The following is a 24,952-nucleotide window of genomic DNA, read 5'->3' as shown; positions in this document are numbered from 1 at the left end:
CTAATCCCTTTAAAAACTAAACTATTATCATTAGTATTTGTTATAATGCACAGTGATGGTTTAAACATAACATCATATCCTTTGTCACATAATTGACTAATGCTTAACAAGTTATGCTTAAGACCATCAACATATCTAACATTATCTATAAAAGTAGAAGGGGTGATTTGAACTTTACCAATACCAATGATGTGACCTTGGTTGTTGTCTCCAAACGTCACAGCACCTCCCTTCTTAGCTTCAAGGGTGAAAAATTGGTCTTTATCACCCGTCATGTGCCTTGAGCAGCCACTATCCAAATACCAGCAATTTTTGTTGACCTTAGCTGCAAGACACTCCTACACAAGCAAATCATGTCATCTTAGGTACCCAAGTTTTCTTGGATCCTTCATGGTTAGTCAAGTTGGTTCCTTTTGGAACCCATACCCTTTTAATTTTTTTTTTAGTTTTACTTTTCCTAAAATTACATACATTTGCTTTATGGCCTACTGTACCACAACAAAAGCAGGTTATTTTCTTAGTTTTTGTTTCCCCAGCTTTAACAAAGAAGTTACTAAGAAGTTTTTGCTTATTCCTTGGTTTATATCCTAAACCGGCTTTATTAAACACTGCACGTTGACTATTTAGTATCATGTTTAATTTTTCAGAGCTATAGGTAAATCTTTCAACTAAGGGTTTGTATTTGTTAAGTTCTTTAGTTAGTGTCTGATTTTCGGCTTTTAGATCATTAAGTTCTTTAGTAAGATCCTTATCTAAGGTTTGTTTATATTTTTTAAGTTCTGAAAATTCCTTAGTTAGTTTTTCATTTTCTTTAGTTAAGGTGTTGGTCTTTTGAGTTAAAAGTTGGTTGCTTGTTTTAAGTTCTATATTTTCTTTGGTGATTAAATCCTTATCCTTAACTAATTTATCGTATTTATGTAGGTATGATTGATTGGTTATTTTCAGTTCTTTATTCTTAAGATTTATAGCCTTATATTCTACCATTAATTCATTAAATGCATCATAAAGTTCATCAAATGAAAAATCATAGTGCGTATCGGAAGTTACCTCATTTTCGTTGGCCATGAAACAAAAATTGGCCTTCTCTTCTTGTTCTTCATCCGATGATGAAGATGATGCGTCGGAGTCCGATAGGGTGGTGACAAGGGCTTTCTTCTTCTTCTTGTACTTGCTGCTCTTCTTTAGTAAGGGACACTCAGCCCGGATGTGTCCCGGCTTTTTGCACTCATAGCAGCCGATCCCCTCACTTTTCCTTTCCTTACCTTTGTCCTTGCGGTAGGAATTTGAGGGGCCTCTCCTTTGATGATAGGACTTCTTGTGGTTGATGAATTTCTTGAACTTGCGCACAAGAAGAGCCTCACCACCATCTTCCTCATCTTCTTCTTCTTCACTGCTGCTGCTGCAAGACAAGTCCTTGTTAGAAGAAGTAGATTTTAAAGCTATTACCTTTTTCTTATGGGAGGACTCTTCCTCGTTGTGTTGTTTCATGGTAAGCTCATGCGTCATAAGGGATCCAAGGAGCTCTTCAAGTGGAAGCTTGTTCAAGTCTTTAGCTTCTTGGATTGCCGTCACTTTAGCTTCCCACGACCTTGGTAGACACCGAAGGATTTTCCTGACAAGTTCACTGTTAGTATAGTTCTTGCCAAGGCTTTTTAGGCCATTGACTATATCAGTAAACCTAGTGAACATGCATGTAATTGTTTCGTTAGAGTCCATTTTAAATAGTTCATATTTATGAACCAAAATATTTATTTTGGACTCTTTCACTTGATTCGTGCCCTCATGGGTCACTTCAAGTCTGTCCCAAATCTCTTTTGCAGAATTGCAAGTAGAGACCCTATTGAATTCATTACGGTCTAAGGCACAATAAAACACATTCATAGCTTTAGAGTTTAATTGTGCCTTCCTCATGTCATGTTCATCCCAGTCCATTTCTAGTTTAGGTACCTTAACACCATCTACGTATATGGATGGGATGTATGGCCCATTTACTACAATGGACCACATCTCATAGTCTTGGGCTTGGATGAATATTCTCATCCTAGCCTTCCAGTATGAGTAGTCAGATCCATTGAAGAAAGGGGGTCTTTGGGTGGACTGACCCTCAATGTGAGAAGATCCAAATGGGGTTGTCATTTTGATCTTTTAACTCTTGAGTGGAAGAGTTTTTGGCTCTGATACCACTTGTTGCCCAGATAGACAACCCAAGAGGGGGGGTGAATTGGGTTTTTAATATAATTTGGCTAATTAAAACTTTGTGGATGATTAATTAAAAACTATAGCAAGTTATTTAATTAACGCCTAGTGCTGTGAGTAATGTGCGGGGAAGAAGATGAGAGACAATGCACTACAAACACAAAGTTTTATAGTGGTTCGGAGCTAACCCTTGCTCCTACGTCCACTCCCCAAGTCTCACTTGGGAATTTCACTATAACCCCCTTGGATTACAGCCGGTTGTTTTGCAAGCTCACAACCAAACTTGTTGTTTTACGAGCTCACAACGAACTCGGTCGGTTTTCCCAGGCTCACCGACTAGAACCAACCCCGATTGTTTTCCCGGGCTCACAATCAAACCCTTACACATGTTGGTTTTAACTTGGCTCACCAACCAACCTTAAACCCCTTGATTCAATCCCCCGATTGAATCAAGTAAATACAAGAGATAGAAGAAAACAGAAAATAGCTTCTCAAAAAGCAGATTTAAGACAATATAATCGTAAAGGAGTTAGAAGCCCTCAAACGCTTTTAAGCTGGTGAAGAGGTATGGCTTCTGGAACTCCGGTCTCCTCTTGAAAGAGTGGTCGACTTGAATGCAGGAGGAGGAAGCTTTGATTGTTGGGAAGAAGTTGTTGGAGCAGTAAATGCAGATCTCCCCTTTTTCGTTTAAGAGCACTTGGAGAGCTTGAAAACTTGAATGCTTGGAGTGGAATGTCTGTTCCTTTCCTTGCTACAGTCCTCTGTGGCTATTTAAGCCAATCCCCACGAAAACTAGCCGTTACTCTGCTTTTTCTGGCCGTTCTGCATACTCTGCGCAGCCTGACAATATGACCGTTGGTGGGTTGGAGTCGACTCGCGCGATCAGGAGTCGACTCGGCTGTAGCAGGAGTCGACTCACGCTTTTCCGGAGTCGACTCGGCAACTGTTCCAAATTTGAATTAAAGTTGCCGTCTTGACTGGGAGTCGACTCGTCTTGACCTGGAGTCGACTCGCCAATTTCTGGAGTTAACCTGGCAATTTTTGGAGTCGGCTCATCCACTGAAGTCCGTGGATCCAAATTTGAATTTTGTCCACTCGAGTCGACTCGACTGTCCTGGGAGTCGACTCGAATCTCAGAGCCCGAACTCTCGATTCTCTGTCGTTTGGCTCATCCAGTCTTGGAGTCGACTCGAACCTCCTTGGAGTCGACTCGGCTCTCAGTTTCCGAAAGTTGGTCTTCTGCCTTTTGACGTGTAGCTTGTCTTGGAGTCGACTCGAGCTGTCTGTGAGTCGACTCGAATCTCAGAGGCAGTAACATGGTCTTCTGTCTGTTGATGGTCACTCAGTCTCGGAGTCGACTCGTGTACTGCGGGAGTCGACTCGAATCTCAGAGTCCGAAAATCGTTCTCTGACTTTTTCCTTGTGTTCCTCTGAGAGTCGACTCTTACCTTCTTTGGAGTCGACCTCCCAACCATCGGAGTCGACTCGCGTTCCACTGGAGTCGACTCGAATCTCAGACCCGAAAACTGCTCTCTGACTTTTCTGCCTGTGACTGCTTGGAGTCGACTCTTACTTCCCTGGAGTCGACTCGGTGAACATTGGAGTCGACTCGCGCACTTCAGGAGTCGACTCGTTGACAGGTTCTGAGATGAAGCTTTCTGTTCTTCTTTCTGTTCTCAGTCGGAGTCGACTCGTACTAATCTGGAGTCGACTCGAGCTCGTGCCAGTGAACTTGATACGCTTGGAGTCGACTCGTGATACTCGGGAGTCGACTCGAGTCTCAGACATTGGTTCATGCAGACTTCTTAACTTATCCAAAATACTATGAACCAAGTCTAGAAACACTTGGACAGGATTTTCACTGAAACACTCAATTGAATTCATTAGTAATCACAAGATATACTCAATTGCTTTGAGCTCATCAAAATCAAATGGGGTTTTAATCAATCACTCCACAAGGTTGAATATAAATCTCATCTAAGGTATTTCGGAGCTTCTTAATATCAGAAATGGGATAAGTGGTTTCGGCATATACTATTCTATACATTTCAACGAGCAACCAACTACCAGTAAAGTGGTACAACAAGTGATTATTAGTGCCTATTAATGGGATTAATGGTTTGATACTTCTAGCTTTGTCCATATCTTGCAATGCTTCCAGCCTTAGCTCTAGATGAGTCTTAAGGGCCATTACTACCTATTTACCCAGGTCTAAAGGTCAGTTTTTTTTCACAGAACATGCTCTAACTTGATTACATATGCCTCTATATGTGGTTTGCGCATCAACAATGTCTTATGAGCTTAAACCATTGTTTATGTCACTCTCATAGTTGGATTTACAAGCCTGGTACTTCATTCCATTTATAAATTGTTGATTGTTGCATCTGTTTTTTTTTTTTTTTTTTTTTTAGTACAATGGGACTTGGATGTGGGTGCAGCCCTTAAAACCAAAACAAAGTACAGAATTCAAAAAAGATAGGGCATACTTATGTTTTTTTCCAACTAATCGGAACGAAGGATCGTATAAGATGCCACTCAATCCACAACACTGTTTGCCTCTCTGTAGATGTATGTAGTCTGATATTAAATGCATTTGCCCAAAAGACTGTAGATATCGTGGAGCAGCCGCATCTCACCGGCAGTGAGCCTCCGACCTTGAATCCATTCGATTGTTATGGCAGACTCTCTTAAGGAGAATACAGTCCGCACCCACAATACGCCTTGCATAGATGATGCCCTTTCATGCTATTTTGAGCTCAGCACCAACGACAAACTGATCAAAGATCTGCTAATCCCCAGCCGCCGCTAATCTGGCCTCTTAGTTACGGATGACAAACTCCGCACCTTCGCTGCTCCTTCTCACACCTATACTGTCATCGAAGTTTACCTTAAAAAAAAAGCCAGAGTGGGAGTTCCTAGGAGGCCTCGCATATGCTTGGACATTATATAAATACGCATACTCTCGTATTTCTAAAAACTAAAATCTCATGAACGAAGAGGAAAAAAACTAAAAACTCTAGAATGTTCCTACGTCAGACCACCCCCGACACCCGTACTACAATCTGCGGCCGGCTCACGCGCCCCAAACCGTCCAGCCAATCAGGTAACAGCATTTGATCATCTCTCCTCCTCCCTCCGTTTCTGGATGCGACCACTACGTGGCGCACTATCGTCTTTCCACGCAACCCACCCTCCCCCTCTCTCTCTCTCCCCCCACTCGCTAGAACCCTCCCCACTCTTCTCCTCAGCGCCAAGTCCAAAAGCAGAAGAAAAATCGCCTCTGCTTCCTCGGTTTCTCCGCTGCCGTGAGGAAGAAATCGAACTCTTCAATCTTCACCATCTTCTTCTCGCTTTCACGGGGAGATTTCGTTTCTTTTTTACTTTTAGCAAAATTCTCAGGGTGTTTTTTTTCAGGATCGAGTTTCGAAGATGTTAGATTGGAACGATAAAGAACAGGTATTTTTCTTATCTTTTCCTTCTTTCCTCATTTTATAATCTATTACTCCTCTCTTCTATTTGTTTTGCCCCTCAATTTGGTTTCCTTCTAATTCATTCCTCTTTTCTATGTTTTCTTATCACTTAGTTCCAATCAGCGCTAAATAGCCAGCAACTGGAGAGAAATAGAAACATGATGATCTATGTCGAATAGCCTACTTTAATAAATCACAGTCGCTGAGACTTTTCTCCCTTGAGAAACGTCATATTTTGTAGCCTGATATCGCCTACTTGATATTTGAAAAAAATATAACTTCATGAACTGAATAAAAACTTGCACTTGGTCATTCTAATATCTATAAAAGAACATTTAATATACATTTGCCTTTTGTTTTGAGGATATTAGCTCATTATATCAAGCTGGAGATCAACTTCTCTGTTTTCTGATTGCTTATTTTTTGGTTATATTAAATTCGGGGAGTATTTAGTGTATTTCTAAGATGGTGTCAACTTTCCAGGTAGAGGGCCCAGAATTGGGTGATTTTTTTGGCAATGAAGATCGTACCGTGCCACGTGACATGGAAACTGAAGGGATGATTTTTACTTTTGGAGATCAGGGGGAGAAACAGATGAAGGAAAGCATTGCCAGTGACAGGAGGTCTAAAGACCAAATCTGTGGAACTAAAAGTAATTTAAGGAGTTGTCATTTGGAGAATATCTCTTGTTATAGTACAGATGGGAAACCGACTGCTTCGGAACTTGACTTTGATGCATTGCCTGCTTTGCCTACCGTAAGTTCTGCATGCAGTGAAGGGTACAATGGTGGACAAGAGCACGATTCTGGGGCAACAGAAGTGATGGAAGATCTTATTGATAATTCTAAACTGAATTCACCGAGTGATTGCATGATGGAGTGTCATCATTCTGGTGTTATGCTCCATGACAAGGACTCAATATCTGCAGATAAGTCATGTAGTTTCTCAACCAGTAGGACAGTGCAGCTAGATGGTGAACCTGAATTATTTGGTAGAGTGTATGAAGATGAAGAGATTGATGGCCTTCTTGACTTTGATCGGGATACTTTTGAAGACATTGATTTTGATACAGTTTTCAGGTAATGCAGTTCACTCTGAATTGTGACTATAGATATCTTAATTATAATCATTTTAAAAACAAATATAGATATGCTTTACAAATTATTAATATCCATGCGACACTTTGAATTGTGATGCCAGCAAATCAAAATTTTTATTCTTTTGATGAATTAATGACATTTTGATGGAAGAATATCCTAACAGACAATATTTCTGCAGAAATAATGACTCTGCTGACTCCGTTTTTGGAGATGAAATAGTTGGTATTTCAGATGGATTTCTCTCTCCATTTACACATCTATCGGGTAGCACCACACAGTTTATTCCAAAGCCAGTAAGTCTCTAAATTAGAAAGTAGATGTTCTACAGCATATTTGTTTTAGTGAGTAATCAACCAGTGTATAAAGTTTCCTCTCACTATGAGAAAATGATTAATCACAATTCCTTCTCTTTACAGGATATTTCGTTTTGCAAAGATGAGACTCCTGATCAAGGTTGTTGCTCCATTCAGTTAGATGAACATCCAAATAGAGAAAGAAATGCTTTACAGAAAGAGAAGGTATGTAGACACATCTATGCATTTAGTTATGAGGTATTTTGACAGGTAAGTCTGTTGAAAATGTTTCCTTCTTTACGTTGGCCGATAGAAGGTATTTCTATGAAAGCTGAAGGATAAACTTCATGTCAAATCTATCTTACCAGTGAATAATGTGGAATGTGCTACCTATTCTTAAAGTAGATGAGTTTTACCTACTTTTATTTTGGTTTTATCCTTAAAAAATTGTTATGATTTCATAGAAACTTTGTTTCTCACAATACAATATAAGTTTTCAAATGATCTATGACCTAGCCATCAACTACTGCAATCGGGTGACATTCTTTTCAGCCTAAGGTCCCAAATTCTTGCTAAGAAAGCTTACCTGGATTGTCAGTCCGCCTGAGAAATTCCTGTATTAATATATATGTGACACTAGGACATATATGGATTGTTGAACATTCAAAAGTCTGCATCAACTAACTGGTTATTCTAGGGGTGTAATTTGGGATCCAACATTCATATGGCTACAAAATTGTTGACTCTTTCTTAAATATGGCATCTTAAGCAGTAAATTCCTTGCATATATTTAAGAATCGATTTCTTGAGTAGGTTTCGCCAACGATTCAAATTACAAAGGAAATATTGCTTGTAATTTCCTTCTCAATAACATATGAACTCTAATGTTAGTTATCACCTTATATAACCCTTCATATTTATTATTCTAATTCTATAACCCTTTACAATTAACAAGAACATTTTGATATTAAATATAATATTGTTCATCAAATCTTGAATTCCCTTCCCAAGATTTCTCTAATCATACATATATATGTGGCAGACTTCAATATTTGAATCCATACCCTTGCCACATAATTAGGTTAACAGTAGTAGATCATGTTGTGCTAGGGGCCCACAATTGTGCATTAGCATGCATTTATTTGTATTGTTTCCATGCTTCAGATTTGATAAAATTGGTTAGCGTACTATTATCTCAACCTAGATGTGATCCTCTTGAAGCTCATTGATGCTGGTCCTCCAAGGGACCATCGCATGTTCCACTCCATTCTCAATTTGTAATTTCATTCTGATTGGGAAGCTGATCAACTATCTACTTCTACCACTGTTGTCTACTTTAGAAACTCCGATACCTCCTGAAAGAGTAAGAAGCACGATGCTATTTTATGATGCAACACTTAGGCTGAACATTGGACATTATCTTGTACCACTACAGTGGTCAGTGCCATCTTTCCTGTTAACTTGGTTACTACCCTTATATTTCAACTTTATCTTGATTGTGCCACTGAAAAAGCTATTTTAGTATTCTTTTTTCTCACTGAGTGGACATAGAGAACATCAATTGTCACCTTGGTGGCTGAAGTTACATCTCTTCCGATATCTATGCTATGTTGCAGGTTACTAAAATCTTCATCAGGATTCCTACCACCTTGTGCTTTTAGAATATGCTTGGGGAGCTCTTTATGAAGGGGCTTATAGAGTGAAGGGTTATATATTGTATTGCATGTTGTAAAAAGCTCTATGCTGTATATCATGTTAGATTAATGGAACCATAGCTTATTTCTTAGAGCATATATTGGGATTTTGCTCCCTATACTAGATTTATGCATTACTACAATCATCGAGATGTTGCAATTATTGAAACACCTACATCATGTTTTTTTATTTTCTTTGTTTTCCCTTTTTTTCAAGAGTGAAGATTTTCAGTAAGGTGCTTGTTCAATGCATTTGGAATATCTTATTCTGCTGTTGTTAACATCTGTACAGGCGGATGAGCAAGAAAAAACACTGATTTCTTGGGAACAGGCAGAGGCAAAGAGCAAGAATAAAGAATCATGCAACTTAAAAGGTTCCTGGTCCCATAAAACTCGCCAAAACCAACAAAATTCAAGACAGAAAAGGGGTAATCTTGTCACAACTCCTTTACAAGCCTTTCAAATCTCCTGGAATGTCATATACCGCTGTTGTTAATCCAGATCCCTAATGCAGTTTTTTCAGATACAGTACCAGATGTTCTATCTAGACAATGTAATGCAACACTCCAGGAAAATATTGAAAATCAAAAGCAGCAGCAGCAGCAAACACAGGCTATGATTGCAATTCAGCAGCAGCAACAAAAATATGGCCTTCAGATCACTAGTGCTGGCAATTCAGTCTCCCGATCATGCTCACAAAAGAGTCTGAGTCAGGAGGCTGCCACAAGCTCTTTTGGAACTGAAGAAAGTTCAGAGCTCCCATCATTGGAGCAGAACATGCTTGTAGAGCAAGATGAATCTCAGATGATCTCGATGCTGAGTGATGAACACTCTTTGGAGGAAACCATATATTACCATCTCCAGGATACTTTAAGAAAGGTTAGATTGTACCAGCCTTTCTATTTGTTCTCGGAACTTGCATTTACATTTACAAGTTTACTTTAAGCTGTACGCTACTATTGTCTTTTTCTCCCACTGCAGTTGGACACTGGGCTGAGGCTTTGTATCAGAGATAGTGTGTTTCGTTTAGCTAGAAGTGCTACAGAAAGACAAAGCATTAGTGACAGCTCAAGTACCAACAAGAGTAACAAAGATGAAGAAGTGGTTGCTGCAAATGGACAAATGAATAATAATGGGAGGTACGTTCAACTGCAACAGCCTTGTTCACCTATACAGAATTGCATGCAGTCTATCTTAATATCCTTGAATTCAAATTTATTCGTGATTGACATATATGGTATATAAAGTACTAAATCTTCATGTATATAAGTTCTCTTGCATTTGTGGCATATGATATTAGGAGAATATACTGTCATTCTTTTAAGTATTGGATAGTTTAAAGTAGATAAGTTTGTATAATATTAATAATTTACAGTTAAATATTGATAAGCTTATGTATTACAATTCTTGTATCATCTTCTCTCTCTCTCTCTCTCTCTCTCTCGGGGGAGGGGAGTGGGAATCATCTGAACTTTATGGATGGTGTCAAGTGATCGTTTGGAATATAAACTAAGTGCTTTGTGTGTTGAACTAAGGAGATAAGCGAGAACTGATGTGCGCAACTTCAAAGAAGTGAAGGCTAGTATCTCTTCAAAATAGCAAAGTTGAATACAAAGGAGGAAACACATTCATTTTTTGGAATTGACTCATTGAATCACCAATCCACGCTAATCATTACGAGTTTTTGGATTTTAAAATAGAGCAGTATGTCTATATCTTTTTCATTTTTTCTAGATAAAAAATATTGAAATTTTGATACTAGTTTGCAAAAGTTTATGTTTATATTCAACTTAATGCATATCGGTGATTCGAGTGCAATACTAGTCAAGTCTTTTTTCCTTTCACCTATGACAAGAATTCTGTCTTTGGTCTTAGTCAAACCTTTACAATTAAGCCATCGTACAATGTTCATCCCAGGCATTGCAGAATACTTTTTTTCCCTAAATATGTTGAGGAAGACATTGAAACCAATTGTAAAATGTTGATCTGCAAGATTCTAATATAACTAGCATTAGTTAAAATGGTCTCTAGATAGGAATAAGATTGGAGGAGAATCCATAAGGGTATAGAAGAATGTGTACAATGGAAATATAACCAATGAAATTTGGATATCATTAGGCAAGCTACCTTTGAAACAAATATAGATACATACATATATACATGCTTGCATTTGCATATAGATATATTCATCCACTTGAAAACACATATATGTACACACTCACATGCATATATGTACATATATATGCATATACGTATGTACATATATATGCACATACGTGTGTGGAAGTATATGTACATGTGTAAGTGTATTGTGTGCATCTGCATGCACATTTTGCTTGTGATATTTTGAAGTAGGTGAAACCATGCACTAGCTTATGTGCGAAGTGTGATTTGGGAAATGCTTACCCTTGAGGTGTTGGAAATGATGCTTCAAAATAATCTAGAATTCCTAAAGTATACACAGCAAGCAAAATAAATGAACATAGTTAAAGAAATAGAACTTCTTTCAGGGCACAATATGTAAGGCACTTTTCAGAGTAGAATTTCATTACAGCCTGTGTCTATGCAGTTGAATGGCATCAAGTTACAAGGTACAACAAGCTTCTAGAGTCTCTTAATGTATATTTGAATTGAATTCTCAATGAACCCTTTAAGCCTTTGCCAGTTTGCCTAAATGCAAAGCAATGCCGAGAACTTCTGAAAGATTCTTTGAAGGAAAATGGTTTGTGTATCTTTCTCTGTGCACACCTGTATGGATACTAAGCACAATATGCTCTCATCCTTAGCTCACTCAAATTTACTCAGATCTCACCAAGGAGTTAATCTTCTCTCTCAGACACTTTTGGATCTTTAGTTGTTGAGTTAGGTAGGACTACGTGACCCATACCCAATTTATAGAAGGAGAGGATGCAAGTGAATAGGTGTCACAAAGAAAATGATCACGCCCCTTCACCTAAAAAATGCCTCTTGGACCTGACTACCAATTCAAGGGATGTTCCTTTTTGGTTAATTCAAGAGAAATGTATTTTGGATCACAACCACTAATAGATGTATACACCCAAGGGATATGTCTCTTAGATTTATTGCCCAGAAGATATCTCTAGAAAGAGAAAACCCCCAAGAGATGTCTTCATTCAAAATAATATAAAAATATATTTGAAATAATAAACAATCAAATTTTGAATCACTATTTAGAAATTAAATATCCATATGCTATTTATAAAATCCAACTGACAGGATATAGGTAAAAATGAACTCATTAATATTTGGTTGAAGCTTTAGATCTAATCTATTTATATATTAGCAAAACCATCTATATTGGCAAGACATGATTATTCACATATAAGGTGTGTATGTCCTATGAAAAGTACCGTTGGAGAGACAAGCATGAGGATCTTGGTTAATATATGAACTAACGCTGGAGATGTTGGATCATATGAAATATGGTGGAAGCATCTCCACTAACTATCCCTGTGTCATTGACAATGCATTAGATAATTAAGCAGTGCAATGAAAAAAGTAAAGCCGGCTGTCAGAAGCCTATTTTAGTCCATTAATGTCAATGGAGGTGACAAAAACTTATTGAATCATGTAGAAGTCTGGAAAAGGGCTATTGGTTTCATGAAGAAAGTAAATATGTATATACGGATGGGCTAGTCATAAATTAGTGTAATGAAAATTTATAGCATGCACAATGCTCATCCGTTCTGTAGGAGCCAAGTTCTTGTAGCATTTAATGCGATACTTCTAAGTGAAGCTACAACTAACTAGGTGAGCTTTATATTGCTTTTTCTAAAGTTGGAGCAGGTCTTAAAATTTTGGTTCCACATACAATTAATTATTTTTGCTGTTGGAGGGGGAACAAGGTTCCACAGAACCATCATAGAGCTCAAAGTTCTTTAGCCATGACATCTGCAACTATGGAGTTGTTAAGCTACCAAGCAAATTTCTCCAAAAGCCTGTTGTTTTCCTTTTTCTAATTTTTCTGTTTGAAATTCTACCAAACCGGAGTCATAATCAATTGTTACTTCAGATGATCTAAGTCCTAAGATTTGTCTTAGAGGGGATAAATCATCTCACAGACATTGACCAGTGAGGCTGAAACTGACCATAATGACGATAATGCATATCCTTGAGAGTATTGAGTTTTTTTTTTAACTCAAATGTATTTTTTTTAAAATCCAGTAGTTATAAAAGATTGACTGTTTATTTAATAGTTCTTCTTTCTTTTCAGGGCTGCGAGTTCACCGACTTCAGAGACAGATACAAATTTCATTGATCGGATCGTGGCTCAGTTGCTCTTTCACAGGTCTTCATACTCATGTCTATGATCCATAGAAGATGAGCAACGTCAAGCATGGTATGCCATACTGTACCAAACCGGATGGTATAGGACGTACCATACCATACCGGACACAATAATAGTGTGACACCGGTACAGGGCTCGGTACTGAGACGATGTAGCTTGACCTCAACCATCCATTTTGGGCAACTTTTGTATTGTCCTTTTTTTTCTTGTAAAAGTACCGTGCTTTGATTCGTTCGATGATGCATTACACTTATTTGCATATTTGGTGATTCATAATGCATTGTGGAAGCGCAATTAAGGGACAGCTCGGGAACTTTGTGTCAAAGGAGGCCCAACCTTTGCTTTGGAGTAAGATGTATTATTCCACCACTTACTTTCATATCTTTCTCCTGCTTGATGAGATTGTTTGCTGTTAATTAGTTGTTTTTCACCCAGACTGAGCGGATTGGATCCCAGTGAGCACTCCAGTGTTCCAGTGCGGTAATCTCCTGCAAAACAAGAAAATGTGTCACCTGAAGTGTTGCATTTCTATACATAAATTATGCAGCCTGTGGATCTTGTGGGATCTTTTTTTGCAACTGTAACACAGTTTATTTTTTCTTTGGTTGCACAGTTAAGGTAGAGAATGTTGTTAAATAATTCAACATGAGTTTCTTTTTCCTTTCTTTTTCTTTGTTTTTCTAGGTTAAAGAGGAAGTCCAACCAAAATCTAGGTGAGGGAGAGATCATACCCAGGTCACTAGTATCCAGTGACTTTATCAACTCAACCAGTTGGCACCTTTATACATGTATCGAATCTCATGTGGGTGCTTACCATATACTTTGTATGTCTAATTAAATCATGAGGGCAAAAGCAATATATTTTTAAAAGAATCATCGAAATTGTTGTATAGCTACATGGCTTGCTGTTTCTATTATTCTTGAGTTTAGCCTTTAGCCAATGACATATTCTGGATCCCTTTCTCTTTCTCTCTCAATGAAAGAAAATTATGAACAGGCCATGCTATAAAATCCTTGCAAAACAAATTAGATGTGTCTGCTCTCTTCTTTAGATTTGCTACAATGACTTTCGAACATCATCAATTGTAATGGTATAGCCTTCATTTTTCTTGATGATGAAACTGTACATGGAATCTGCCTCTGCGGCGCAGCTGACATGTTGGAACCGAGAACAAAGGATTGCAGGTTAAGTACCTTCGACCTCTATCTTGCAAGCAGCTGTAGAGTGCTGGTGGCCAGCAATATGAATGTGCTCCTGCTCTGATCTAAATAGCTTCTACAAGGAAGCTCCATTTCACTAGAGTTTTTGATGAAGAGGTTAATATAATCCAGCTTGTTAGGGAGGAAAGATTTGTTGAGCTGTAAGAAACAAAGGAATGGGCAGCAAGAGAGAAAAATTAGAATGGTAGATTGTGGGAGGGTTTGGGTTTAGAGAAGGGAAAGGAGCTATATATGAAAGCCGAGAAGATGCAGCCCTCCCATAAACGATCTTATCATTTAGAACTAGACAACGAATAGAACTTTTTTAAGGCCTAAAGGCAACTTTGTACGTTAATAACTATATTTTGAGCAGTCACAAGAAGATAATTTGTATACAAAGAGATCTATTTCCACCTTAAAGAAATTGTGGAGAATTCACAATGAAAGGAAAACCTTTCTTTCCCACTAAAACGGACAAAATATAATAGGTCAGAAAACTACCCATATATGCGAAAAATAACAAAGTGATAAGCTTAGTATAACGTATAGGAATGTTATATAAACAGCCGTATTACAGCAAAAATTGTTTATATAACATTTTCATGGAACCCCTGCATTATATATGGTGGCTCGCATGTCAAAAAGGACGGCCTAGTTCATGCGGGGCCTTCGTGCATGAGTAGTTTAGTACTGCCAAGAAACTCTACAGTAAAACAAAATTTAATTGCTACTTTGATTTAGATTGAAATAAAGACACATGACATCATGCCGGTATAGAACGTACCGTACTATATTGGTTCAATATCGGCAGATGGTACGAAGAGTATACCGATATTCGGTAAGCCGAACTGACCTTTATACATGACATACTGATATAGTAACAAGATGATATCAGTACATGATCTGGTAATCTTAATCTAAATTCTTGTATCATTTTGGTTAACTTAAACAAATCTATTTTTTTTTCAATCTATACCAATATGTGTGTATATATGTAACTTGGGTTGGCTCGAGCTTACTTACCTAGACACTTTTGCTAATAGAATAATGTTACATTTCACATTAGTCTCACCCTCTTGATAAGGGAAGGTCATGGAGCTGCAAAATGAATCATGCGACCCGAGAGCATCTTGGGCCCAACACGAATCATTGATCGAATCGATCTCATTTGATTGAGAAGCAAGTTGAGCTCAACCCTCATTGAAACTTAGACTAATAAGTAAACCACATCATAATACTCGGTACTTAGGTCTCACATTCAAAATTCACTTTCATACAACAAAAGAAGTCCAAGCTATTGAAATCCTAGTTCAATGCTGCTCGTTTCCACTCCAAAGCCTATATCAGTTGCAAGTAGTTCTAGCATAATTTAAATTAGTCACTCAAATAAATTATTTAATAATTATTTGTGAAGTAAAAAATTTAAAAAAAAAAAAAATCTGCCGGCTGACACGTGCGTTGCACGTGCAGTGCAGCACGACAAGTACAGGGAGAGGCGATGCCCCTGTGCACGTGTCGGTCCACCGCCAGGAGGGAGGGAGGGAGGGAAGGGGAGGGGGTCGGAGGCGGGCGTTTGGAGGTGAAGAAGAAAAACGGAGATGGCGAAGAGGAGGGCGGGCGGTAGCGAGTCGGCGGTGGCGGCGTCTTCCTCCGCCGCCTCGCCCATAAACAATCTGGACGACGGATGCCTCATGCACATCTTTAGCTTCCTCAGCCCCATCCCAGGTTCCCTTCTGTCAAACCCTAGTCTCTTCTTCTCCTCACTTCCCATCCCGAGTTATCTCCCACCGCCTTAATCCCTCTCTAGGGTTTCAATTCGTCATTCCGGACGTAGCCTACAAGCCCTAAGAAGGTTCACTTGGCGTTCCGAGCGTCGATCTTTCCGTCTGTGTGGTTTACCTCTTTGTTCGCTTATTCCTTCTGATTCCATCTGTTTTTAGTTTTTTAACCTCTTTGTTGATAAATGAATAGCAATAGAGACTATAATTTTAAAGATTGTTGGAAAATTTCGCTAAATTTTGGTGTTTTTCCATGCATATGGTAGCTCCATAGGAGGAAGAAGAAATAAAAATTAGATTTTTTTTTTTGGCAGAATGTGTCGGGATGGTCTGAATCGGTGGTTTGATTATGTGGCAACGGGGGCTTTTTTTTTCGTTTTTAACTCAAATAATTGTTGGTGCTTTGTTGTGGTGCTTTGTTGTGCTCCATCGTTAGTTCCCCCCTTTGACCTCTTTGTCGATAGATAGAAATAGAGGGAAAAGTTGAGAGTATGATTTTGTGCTATTGTGCTCTGGATCATAATGGGTAGTTTGCGACTAAGGTTTGGTGCTTTCCATGTTTTTGATAGTTGTGCAGGAGGAAGAGAGAATAGAAATTATTTTTATGTCTGGTACATGTGTCAATGTGGTCTTATTGATGGTTTTTATCGGATGAAGTGACTTTTTTTATAATCAGATTGCCGCTGGTATTATACTGCTAACGCTACTTAAATAAGTAGTAGTTATAAAGGGTAGATAATGAAGCATAATTCTACACCAACTTTTTCTATCCGGAGGTTGCTGTTTGTGTTCTTTACCTGGTCAGATTCTCTTTGGTTTTTATTGGCTGTGGATATCTAGGTTAGCTAATTTCCCCCTTTTCAATTGGTGAAAAGTTTATTTTATTTCGTTGATGTTTGGAATATTCGGAAGCTTATGGTGTGGTCCTATTTGGATTATCTGATTTGGAGGATTTCTGTAGGGGATGCATTTATATTGGATTCATTTTTGTTTGCATGGCAAAAGTACAGTTCTATTCGTAGTCAGATCCATGCTATGCGTAGTCAGATCCTTGTGTATTCTCCTGATGAGTTTATTTCAAATATTTAGTATTCTGTCTTTGCCAACAATATTTCTTGCTTGACCATCAACATTGGTTTGTTTGAAATTTATTTCATTTCATGGTGAATGAAGAGATAACCCTGTTTTTATTGTTACAAAATACTTTCAGATACTGGTAAAAACTACAATTAATTGTAATGCCTTCAGTTAAACTTTATTATTTATAGCTTTAACATGTATTCATCTTTCTGAGTTGATTCGACAATAGAGTAAATGATATCATTTAAGGCCAGTGACCTAAGTTTCTTTCTGACCCTTCTCTGTGGTGGATACTGAAACTATTAAGTACATAATAAATGATGTATTCAATGTGACATATTTTGGTTAGAAAAATTAGCTCTTTACCTCAGTATGCTCGTGTTAATATTGTCATGTATATCGCCATCAGCAGCATAACACATCCTCTAACTAATTCAATTTCTTTTATTCTGTGTTATTATTTGAGCATATATTTATGATCATGTTGGTCTTAAAGTTTATTTCTTCCTTTTGGGAGCACAAGAATTATCTCACAAATTAACATTCTTGAACTTAATGTCATGATGTGCTGATCTGGATAATGAATCCAAGATCCCTTGGATAATATAGATTGTTGACTGCAACAGTCTCTTTACTTATGTAAATGCTGATCCTTAAAAAAGCAAGATCATGAAAAATCACTTAGTTTTATAAATAGATATCTCTTAATTTGTTCCTTTCTTGCTAATTTTCTATGTACGGTCCAACACTCAGGACCGGAGTTGGTCTTGTCATATGAATATACTTCTTGAGATCTGAAAAATTTTCTACATTTTTCTTGTCTGTATAGTAGTTTTGATTCATCTATGAGGTTCTCGAGAAGGTTGCCGTAGCGTTGTTTCATTTTAGAAATTATTTAGATTGTTGGTGGCTAAAACTGTTAAGTTGGAGAACTTGATATTTATGGAGAACTACTTCTCATGTCTGATCATAATGAGATGTTGTTACTGAGATAAATTGTTAAACTGTCGTGGTTGAAACTTTTAGTAGTATGTGATTAGTTTTTTTGATTATCATCCGCTTAATTGACGAGGCTTATCCCATCTTTATGGAAGGATTTGAAATCACTATATCTTTCGAAAAGTGTGGCCCTAAACATCGCTGAATGGAGGAAAAGGATTCATGTAGCCAATCACAACTAGTTTGGGATTAAGGCTTAGCTGAGTTGAGTTCGACTCTCCAGTTCACCATTCCTATATAACAAAAAAAAAAACTTTAGTTGCCAAATATTTTATGCTATTCGAGGATTTTATGCTTCAACACCAATTTATCATCCAAATTAATGTGAATAGCATGGATCTTATCTTGACACTGCCTAGTGACCCTGATGTAGTGAGATGGGTGAAGAGCATTTTGATTATCGGATTACACTTCGAAGTTCAACACCCAATTGGAAACAATTGGAGCGAAGAACCCTTCTTTGGTAAAGGAAGTTCTCTCTAAGAAATTTTATTAATATGTCAAAAGGCTGCCATGCAATGTATTAAACGCATATATATAAGACATGACCCTGTCCCTTATTTGGGCATTAAACCTAGTATAGAATCATACTTTAAATAGGACTCAATAATAAGAAGACATGCTAGAATTATTCTACTGTAAAAATAGAAACTTGGCTAAATCTGACACTGACTCTAATGGAAAATGTATAAGAAAATTCAGCGAAAATCTCTGAATCCGTTGATGAAGTCTTCGCCCGCGAATCTGTTTGTTCCTGCAAAGCTTGGCATGGTCCAACTAATCACAATATCTATTGTCTCCACCCTATGCCACATCAATATTATTCCATTGATTGTTAGCAATGTTACGTTTTATTAAATCAGCAGAATTACTCATTAACTTGGATCAGATTTTAGCTCAGATATCCAGAAGTTGAACCCTAATAATGTGATCATATATTTAGGGGGAGTAGCTTTAATTCAGAAAGTTAAAGTGTCTGTCTTTGATTGTTTTCCTATTGGAAGTGGATTTTTTTGGAAGTTCTCTTTATATCTTAGTTGTTACAAGATGGATGAGAACACGGTTTTCTAGTTGCTTTTGTGGAGTTATTATGAAGAAACATAAGAATGTTATCACATATTGTACTAGAGCCAATTGTCGCCGACATTTACTTGTGCCATTAAGTGTCAACAATGTACCCTAATTGTATTCTTACAATCTATGAAAAGTTTTCAATTTGGGCATGGAAGCTACATTTAATAGTTCTCATTGGGGGGTGGACATGTTTTGAATATTTATACATGATTTTCACCCATCTTAACAATTCTAACATTGTGAAGTGCTAGTGACATGTGGTTGCTTATACACAGTGTCTGATTATACATACTCCAGGCTATTTAAGGAAGTCTGAAGCACAAATTACTATGAACTGTCAACTAGTATAATATATTAAAGAAAACAAACAATAACCGAAAAGAAAATGTTTTTTCATTTATGGGAACCTTCTTTGCTGGTAAAGGATTGAAGGATTTATTTCATTGAGAAAGTCCATAAGATGCTGCTACCAGAACCAGTCTTCTAGTGCATCAGGCTCGAAGAAATAAAACCACCTCCAACAAGTTTGACCTTTTGAGCTCTACGCTACTCACTAGAGACACAGAGTATCATCTCCTACTATATGGGTGTTATTCAAACTGGTGGTTTGACAATGTTGTTTATATGATCAACCAATTTTCCTGCGATCATATGGTTTAATTATTGTTTGTGATTAACCATGTATCCTATGATCGCATAATTCAATCATTTCTATATACTTTGTTGAGCAAACCATATGGCAAATTTGTTGGCTGAGAGTGCTTGATTGAGTCTGCAAAGTTTCTAGAGTCTCTTGTTGTTGTGGAATATATATTTTTGATGGTTTCCAAGAATTAAGCATCTTGGAACTTACCACCTGTTGCACGTTGCTATGTTCTGCAACCATACATGCATGACATGGAAATGGTTCTCATGACTAGCTTGTTTCATCTTCTGGTTTTGTTTGAAAGTATGTGTTTGAGATGGTATTTTTACATACTAAAAGTATTGTGTGGCACAGATATCTTTTTTTCTTTTCAACATGAATGACATGCATTTTTTGCTAAAAGGAGGAAAATTAAGATTATTGACCTGATATTATAATTCCGTCTTGAGCAAGGTCGGCGGAACCGTCCCGAACCGGGCCGTTCCGGCCGACTCGAGCCATACCGGTGGCTTACTGATACGGTTCCGACAACAAAAACGAGATCCGCTGCCGGAGAAAGAGAAGGAAAGAGAGAGCGAGCGGGAGAGGGAGGGAAAGAGAGGTGGCGGACGCCAGCGGAGGGCCGGCGAAGCTGCGGCCTCGCGCAGCCTCCGTCGGCCCTTTGCCAGCGTCTGCCACCCTCCGCCAGTGTCCGCCTCCCTCTCTCTCTCTCTCTCTTCTCTCTCTGTCTCTCTTTTCCTCTCAGTGTCGCGCTCTCGCTTGTCAGTACAGGCTTGGCACGAGCCTTACCGAGTCATCCCGTCGGAGAACCAGTACGGTGCCCGGTATCTGTTCCTCAGACCTTGGTCTTGAGTTTGCCACTCTAATCATGTATCTTTTGGTTATGAAATTTCCTATATACGTTATGGTCATAACATGATTATATGTACTTCCTGTGATTGTGATAAGCTCAGGTAACTTTTTTAATAGTATTCTGCATTTTCATCCCAAATATGCTTCTTAAATGAGCTTTTTAGCACCCTGTTGTTTGGTTTGCAGATCGGTATAACACTGCCCTCGTTTGCCACAGATGGTGCTACCTGGCATGCCACCCTCGGCTATGGCTGCGCGTGGAGAAACCCATGAAAAACATAGCTGAGCCTGGAGTATTCATCAATCTTGAGGCTGCAATATCTGCTGCAAGGTTAGCGAGTTGTAGTTCGTTCTGTCTGAGTTCTTGGTAGAAAAGAAGGGAATGAATACATAATAATTTAAATCTTTTTGAAGGCCTGGTGATACCATCCTGATTGCTGCTGGTGGGGATCATGTTGCTTCTAACATCCAGATTCAAAAGCCTCTTTGCATTGTAAGTTGACCCATTTACTTTGGCATTGGATTTTTTATCGTCAAATACCTTTCAAACAAGCACATGAATGAGTATGTGTTATCATCAGAACGCTTGTGAAAGTTGAATGGCTTATTCCTCAATTTTTATATTGGTTAATGTTTGGGAATATATCTCTCTTTAACGTGCCTTGCTTTAACACTGACTTGGTAATTAGATCACTGATCATTATGACTGATAGCTGGAGACACCAGGGGAACCTGTTGTGTCTTAGGCATTTCTTGTATATGCCACAGAAAAGCTGAACAAATCAATCATAAGATATGTTTCCTTTTCTTCTTTCCATTACATAGCGGTGTAGTCGGAGAGAAAGGCTTAACCGTGGGCTGATTAATGTCTTATTGAGAGAAGATTTATTCTAAAAGGCAGATTTCTAATTGCCTGTTGGTAGTACACAGTTCTTTTTCCAAAATTTTCATGCTTCCACGTATCATAAGCTCATCATGTCATTTTCTATTTTGTTCAGATGGGTGGTGGCGAAATTCCAGATGATACCATATTGACCTGTTCTCGTGGCTCTGACAGGTTTGCTGATTTCATTTCATTTGTTTTATGAGATGATTTCACTAGCCAGCTTATAGTATAAATTTGGCTGCATTCGTCATCAACTAATTGCAGCAATGGAACCAAAATATCAAGCTGATAACTATATTTAGCCAACATGTTAAGTATAATTGTAGCTTTGGCCAATTTATGGGTCTTTAAAATGTCAACTGAAACCCTGTGTATAAAAATGCCCAAGCAGTGCATTGGAGTTTCTTTCCACTTGCAAGGTTGCAAACTTGACAATCAGAGCAGAGCTGGGGTGTTGCTTGCTTCACCGAAGTGGGAAATTAACCATTGAGGGGTGCATACTTCAGTGTGAAGAAAACCCTTTGGATCATCTCTCCTTCCCAATAGTGAGCACAGCCAGCGGATGTAGTGCATTTGCCCCTTCAGTGAAGGGACATGGAGACAGCGTCACAGTCGCTCGGACAAGAATTGAAGGCGGTGCTAAGGCAGTTCGAACCAGTGGGAATCTGGTGTTGCAGCATGTGCGTGCCATTTATTCGCGAACTTCAATCTTTTTCTGGTTTGAAGTTGGCGAACAGCAAGTATCTGCTAAGGCATGATGTACAAGTAGTTTCTGTTTCTGTTCGCCTTCTATTTGTTACAATGGCGCCTAATGTATAGATTGATGATGATTCACTTATAAAGAGCTTGTTTTCGACCTTAAACATGATTGCTTTGGTTATTGACCGGCAAACCTCATTAAAAAAAAAAACAAGCTATAAGATCTGTTTGTGTATCTTATGCCACTTGCAATATTTGGGATCATCTGTGTAGATCATCTTTTCAGATAAAGATTTTTCTCTGATGCCATCCTAGTTGCAGTGCTGTTGGAGAGTAGCTCAAAGCTACTATCATTTTGAGTTTCTTGTGTTTAATGGTCCACTTTTCATATCGAGTTGAAGTGCCATTGCGTTCTTGTAAATGCGCAATGAAGTAAATTTAGAATGTTCAATCTTTTACCCTAGCAAATATCGTCTCCTTAATCATTTTGTAATGGTAAATGTTGCAACCCGATTCTGTTCATATCTGGCTTGCATGCATGCCCTTTTGGTGAATATTTGATCTCCCAGCAATTGTTCTTCCTTTTCTGTAGTTTTTAATCAGAGAGTAACCTGCTCAAAAAAAAAAAAAAAAAAAAAAACCCTGATCTTGGGCTTCACAGGTACATCAAGAATATGCCAAGCAGTAGGGTAGATGGCTTTCATTAGGGTCCAGCGTTTATATATCTTAGGTTGCAAGGGATCTAAGAGACAAAGCTAATCAATTAGTAACCGGAAACTAACTACCCACCAAACATTGGATGCAACTAACATGATCCTAGAATGATCTGTTGCCCAAAAACAATAAGCCGACAAGCTCATAACATGTGCAATCCATCTCGAGTATGATCAACCCCTAGATCTGGATTAGAACACAAGCTACTAACAGATTGCCAAATTTTTTCATGCGTCATACTCTTTTTTTTTTGGGGGGGGGGGGGGGGGGGTATAACGGGGACTCACACATTACGTGTGTGGGTGTAGCCCATGAGATCAGAAAAAAAATATAGAGTGCAAGAAAGAAGTAACAGTCACGTGGTTCTTCTAAATAAAATTTTCTAAATGATGGGCTGCATAAGATGTTACCTAGTCTGCAGCACTATTCGTCTCTCTGTAAGTAAATGTAGTCCAATAAAAAATATACTCATCCAAAATACTGCAGATATCGTGGAGCAGCAGTATTCCACTAGCTGCTGCCTTAGTGGGAAGTTTATCTTAAGAATTTTAGAGGAATCTTTCCACTTTGACAACTTGGAGGCACTTAAACGTTTGCAAGATTACGGAAATCCCCCCCAATCTACTATAACACCCCCGTTTACGCGGGATCCGTCGGTGGATGCCGACACCGTAGACTTTCAAATTTGGAATCCCGTTGGGACGGGGAACTCAAAATCTAATTAAAAATAAAGTACGGCTGCTATCGATACAAGTACGGGTGGGAACGATTTCCAGCTCCTCGCGATGGCCATCGTGAGAAAGGACGAGTGATCGGCGGTTAGAATAAATTTCCGCAAGGCCGGCATCAGAAGCCGTTGGTGACCGAGTTGCTTAACAAAGCAATGAATAGAGTTGGTGGGCACAATAAATGCACCGCCGATTTGTCACAACGCAGACCCTCTCTAGGGTTCATGATTCAAAGGAAAGCAAGCATTAGCACAAAATATTTATTTGTTTATTTCAAGATAGGGAGAGAATCTAATCCATATTATAATTAACTAGGTCCAAAAAAATCAAGTCAAATCTTCAATTTATAATGAAAAATTATGACCACTCGATACATTTGAACCGATTAATGCTAAATTGGTAGCATACAAGAGGTAGCAAAGTTTGACCTTGATAAAATCAATGCCCAACTTAATTTTTTTAAAGATTTGGATAAAAAAATTAATGAGAAAAGACAAAATACTAAGTTTGTTGGCACATATTTCAATTGAAAAAGAAATTGCATGTTAGAGCTTTTGAAGTTTCATATGCCAATAAAGATCTATTTAAGTGAAGATATATCATAATAACTAAATAGTATTATTATAAATAATTGACCATTTTTAATGTTACTTGTTTCATTTAGAATTTTTTGAGGATGATGGTTAAAATGTTAGGTTAGATTGGCTCGGAATTAGATAGAGCTTCTAGTTGTCTAGCCAGGTCACGATTATTAAATAAAATTGGTTCAAAATAAGATTTCATATGCTACTGTGACTCTTCCAGCTAGGATGGTTAGGGACATCTGAAACTTCCGCTACACTGTTTTAGTGCTCGAGTTCATCCTTGTTTTCTGGGAGCCCCCACTCCTCGACCATCTTAAGGTGGACTTTAACAGTAGTGTTGTCGGTGATGAAAACAGAGCAGGAGTGAATTTTGTGATTAGGGATCACGACTCACAAATTATAGCTGCGGGTGGGAGATGCACTTATGGGTTGACAGACAGTCTTGGGAAAAAACTCAGAGCGGCATGGGAAGGCATCTTCTATATAAGAAGGAGATGGGGGCGGAGCGTATTATCCTCGAGGGAGACTTGACCACGATGATCGATTAGATACGAGAGAGAGGCAAGAGAGGATGGATTCCGAAAAGGTTCTATGACACATCAGGAAACCCCTCCTCCATAGTTGTTGAGTTGTATCTCTTCATTCCGCTG

General features: G+C 38.3%; 2 protein-coding genes across 9 annotated transcripts; both read left to right on the top strand.

The window, feature by feature from the left end:
- The first annotated feature begins 5,391 nt into the window (after positions 1-5,391).
- On the top strand, positions 5,392-13,979 carry LOC103724051. Of its 8 annotated transcripts, none has more exons than XR_003383062.2 (10): positions 5,393-5,652; positions 6,150-6,745; positions 6,945-7,059; positions 7,183-7,284; positions 9,046-9,181; positions 9,268-9,632; positions 9,735-9,892; positions 12,988-13,417; positions 13,498-13,542; positions 13,747-13,979. XR_003383062.2 is itself a non-coding variant. In XM_026800344.2 (9 exons), the coding sequence occupies exons 1-8, from the start codon at positions 5,626-5,628 to the stop codon at positions 13,082-13,084; spliced, it is 1,596 nt and encodes a 531-aa protein (XP_026656145.1). In that variant the 5' UTR covers positions 5,393-5,625; the 3' UTR covers positions 13,085-13,113; positions 13,352-13,935. The 8 variants fall into 8 exon arrangements, 2 of the variants coding, with proteins under 2 accessions (XP_026656145.1, XP_008813419.1); XR_003383063.2 differs by having other exon boundaries at positions 12,988-13,113; positions 13,352-13,417; positions 13,498-13,958; XR_003383061.2 differs by having other exon boundaries at positions 5,398-5,501; positions 5,611-5,652; positions 13,498-13,939.
- A 1,825-nt stretch (positions 13,980-15,804) lies between these two features.
- Positions 15,805-22,516, top strand: LOC103724053 (F-box protein SKIP5). Its single transcript, XM_008815198.4, has 5 exons — positions 15,805-15,987; positions 20,878-21,022; positions 21,106-21,184; positions 21,690-21,748; positions 21,969-22,516. The coding sequence occupies exons 1-5, from the start codon at positions 15,861-15,863 to the stop codon at positions 22,333-22,335; spliced, it is 777 nt and encodes a 258-aa protein (XP_008813420.1). The 5' UTR covers positions 15,805-15,860; the 3' UTR covers positions 22,336-22,516.
- Positions 22,517-24,952: the final 2,436 nt, after the last annotated feature.

Source organism: Phoenix dactylifera, chromosome 13 (assembly GCF_009389715.1).
Source record: "Phoenix dactylifera cultivar Barhee BC4 chromosome 13, palm_55x_up_171113_PBpolish2nd_filt_p, whole genome shotgun sequence".
Classification (NCBI taxonomy): Eukaryota; Viridiplantae; Streptophyta; class Magnoliopsida; order Arecales; family Arecaceae; genus Phoenix; species Phoenix dactylifera.
Note: the sequence above shows the minus strand (reverse complement) of the source record. Positions and strands in the feature narration are given on the sequence as shown.

Excerpts from the sequence above, each read along its gene's own strand:
- LOC103724051 (XM_026800344.2), top strand. The coding sequence starts at position 5,626 with ATGTTAGATTGGAACGATAAAGAACAG. Across the intron at positions 5,653-6,149 it reads ATTGGAACGATAAAGAACAG|GTAGAGGGCCCAGAATTGGG; the intron begins GTATTTTTCTTA and ends TCAACTTTCCAG. Across the intron at positions 6,746-6,944 it reads GATTTTGATACAGTTTTCAG|AAATAATGACTCTGCTGACT; the intron begins GTAATGCAGTTC and ends ATATTTCTGCAG.
- LOC103724053 (XM_008815198.4), top strand. The coding sequence starts at position 15,861 with ATGGCGAAGAGGAGGGCGGGCGGTAGCGAGTCGGCGGTGGCGGCGTCT. Across the intron at positions 21,185-21,689 it reads TTCAAAAGCCTCTTTGCATT|ATGGGTGGTGGCGAAATTCC; the intron begins GTAAGTTGACCC and ends TATTTTGTTCAG. Across the intron at positions 21,749-21,968 it reads TGTTCTCGTGGCTCTGACAG|TGCATTGGAGTTTCTTTCCA; the intron begins GTTTGCTGATTT and ends ATGCCCAAGCAG.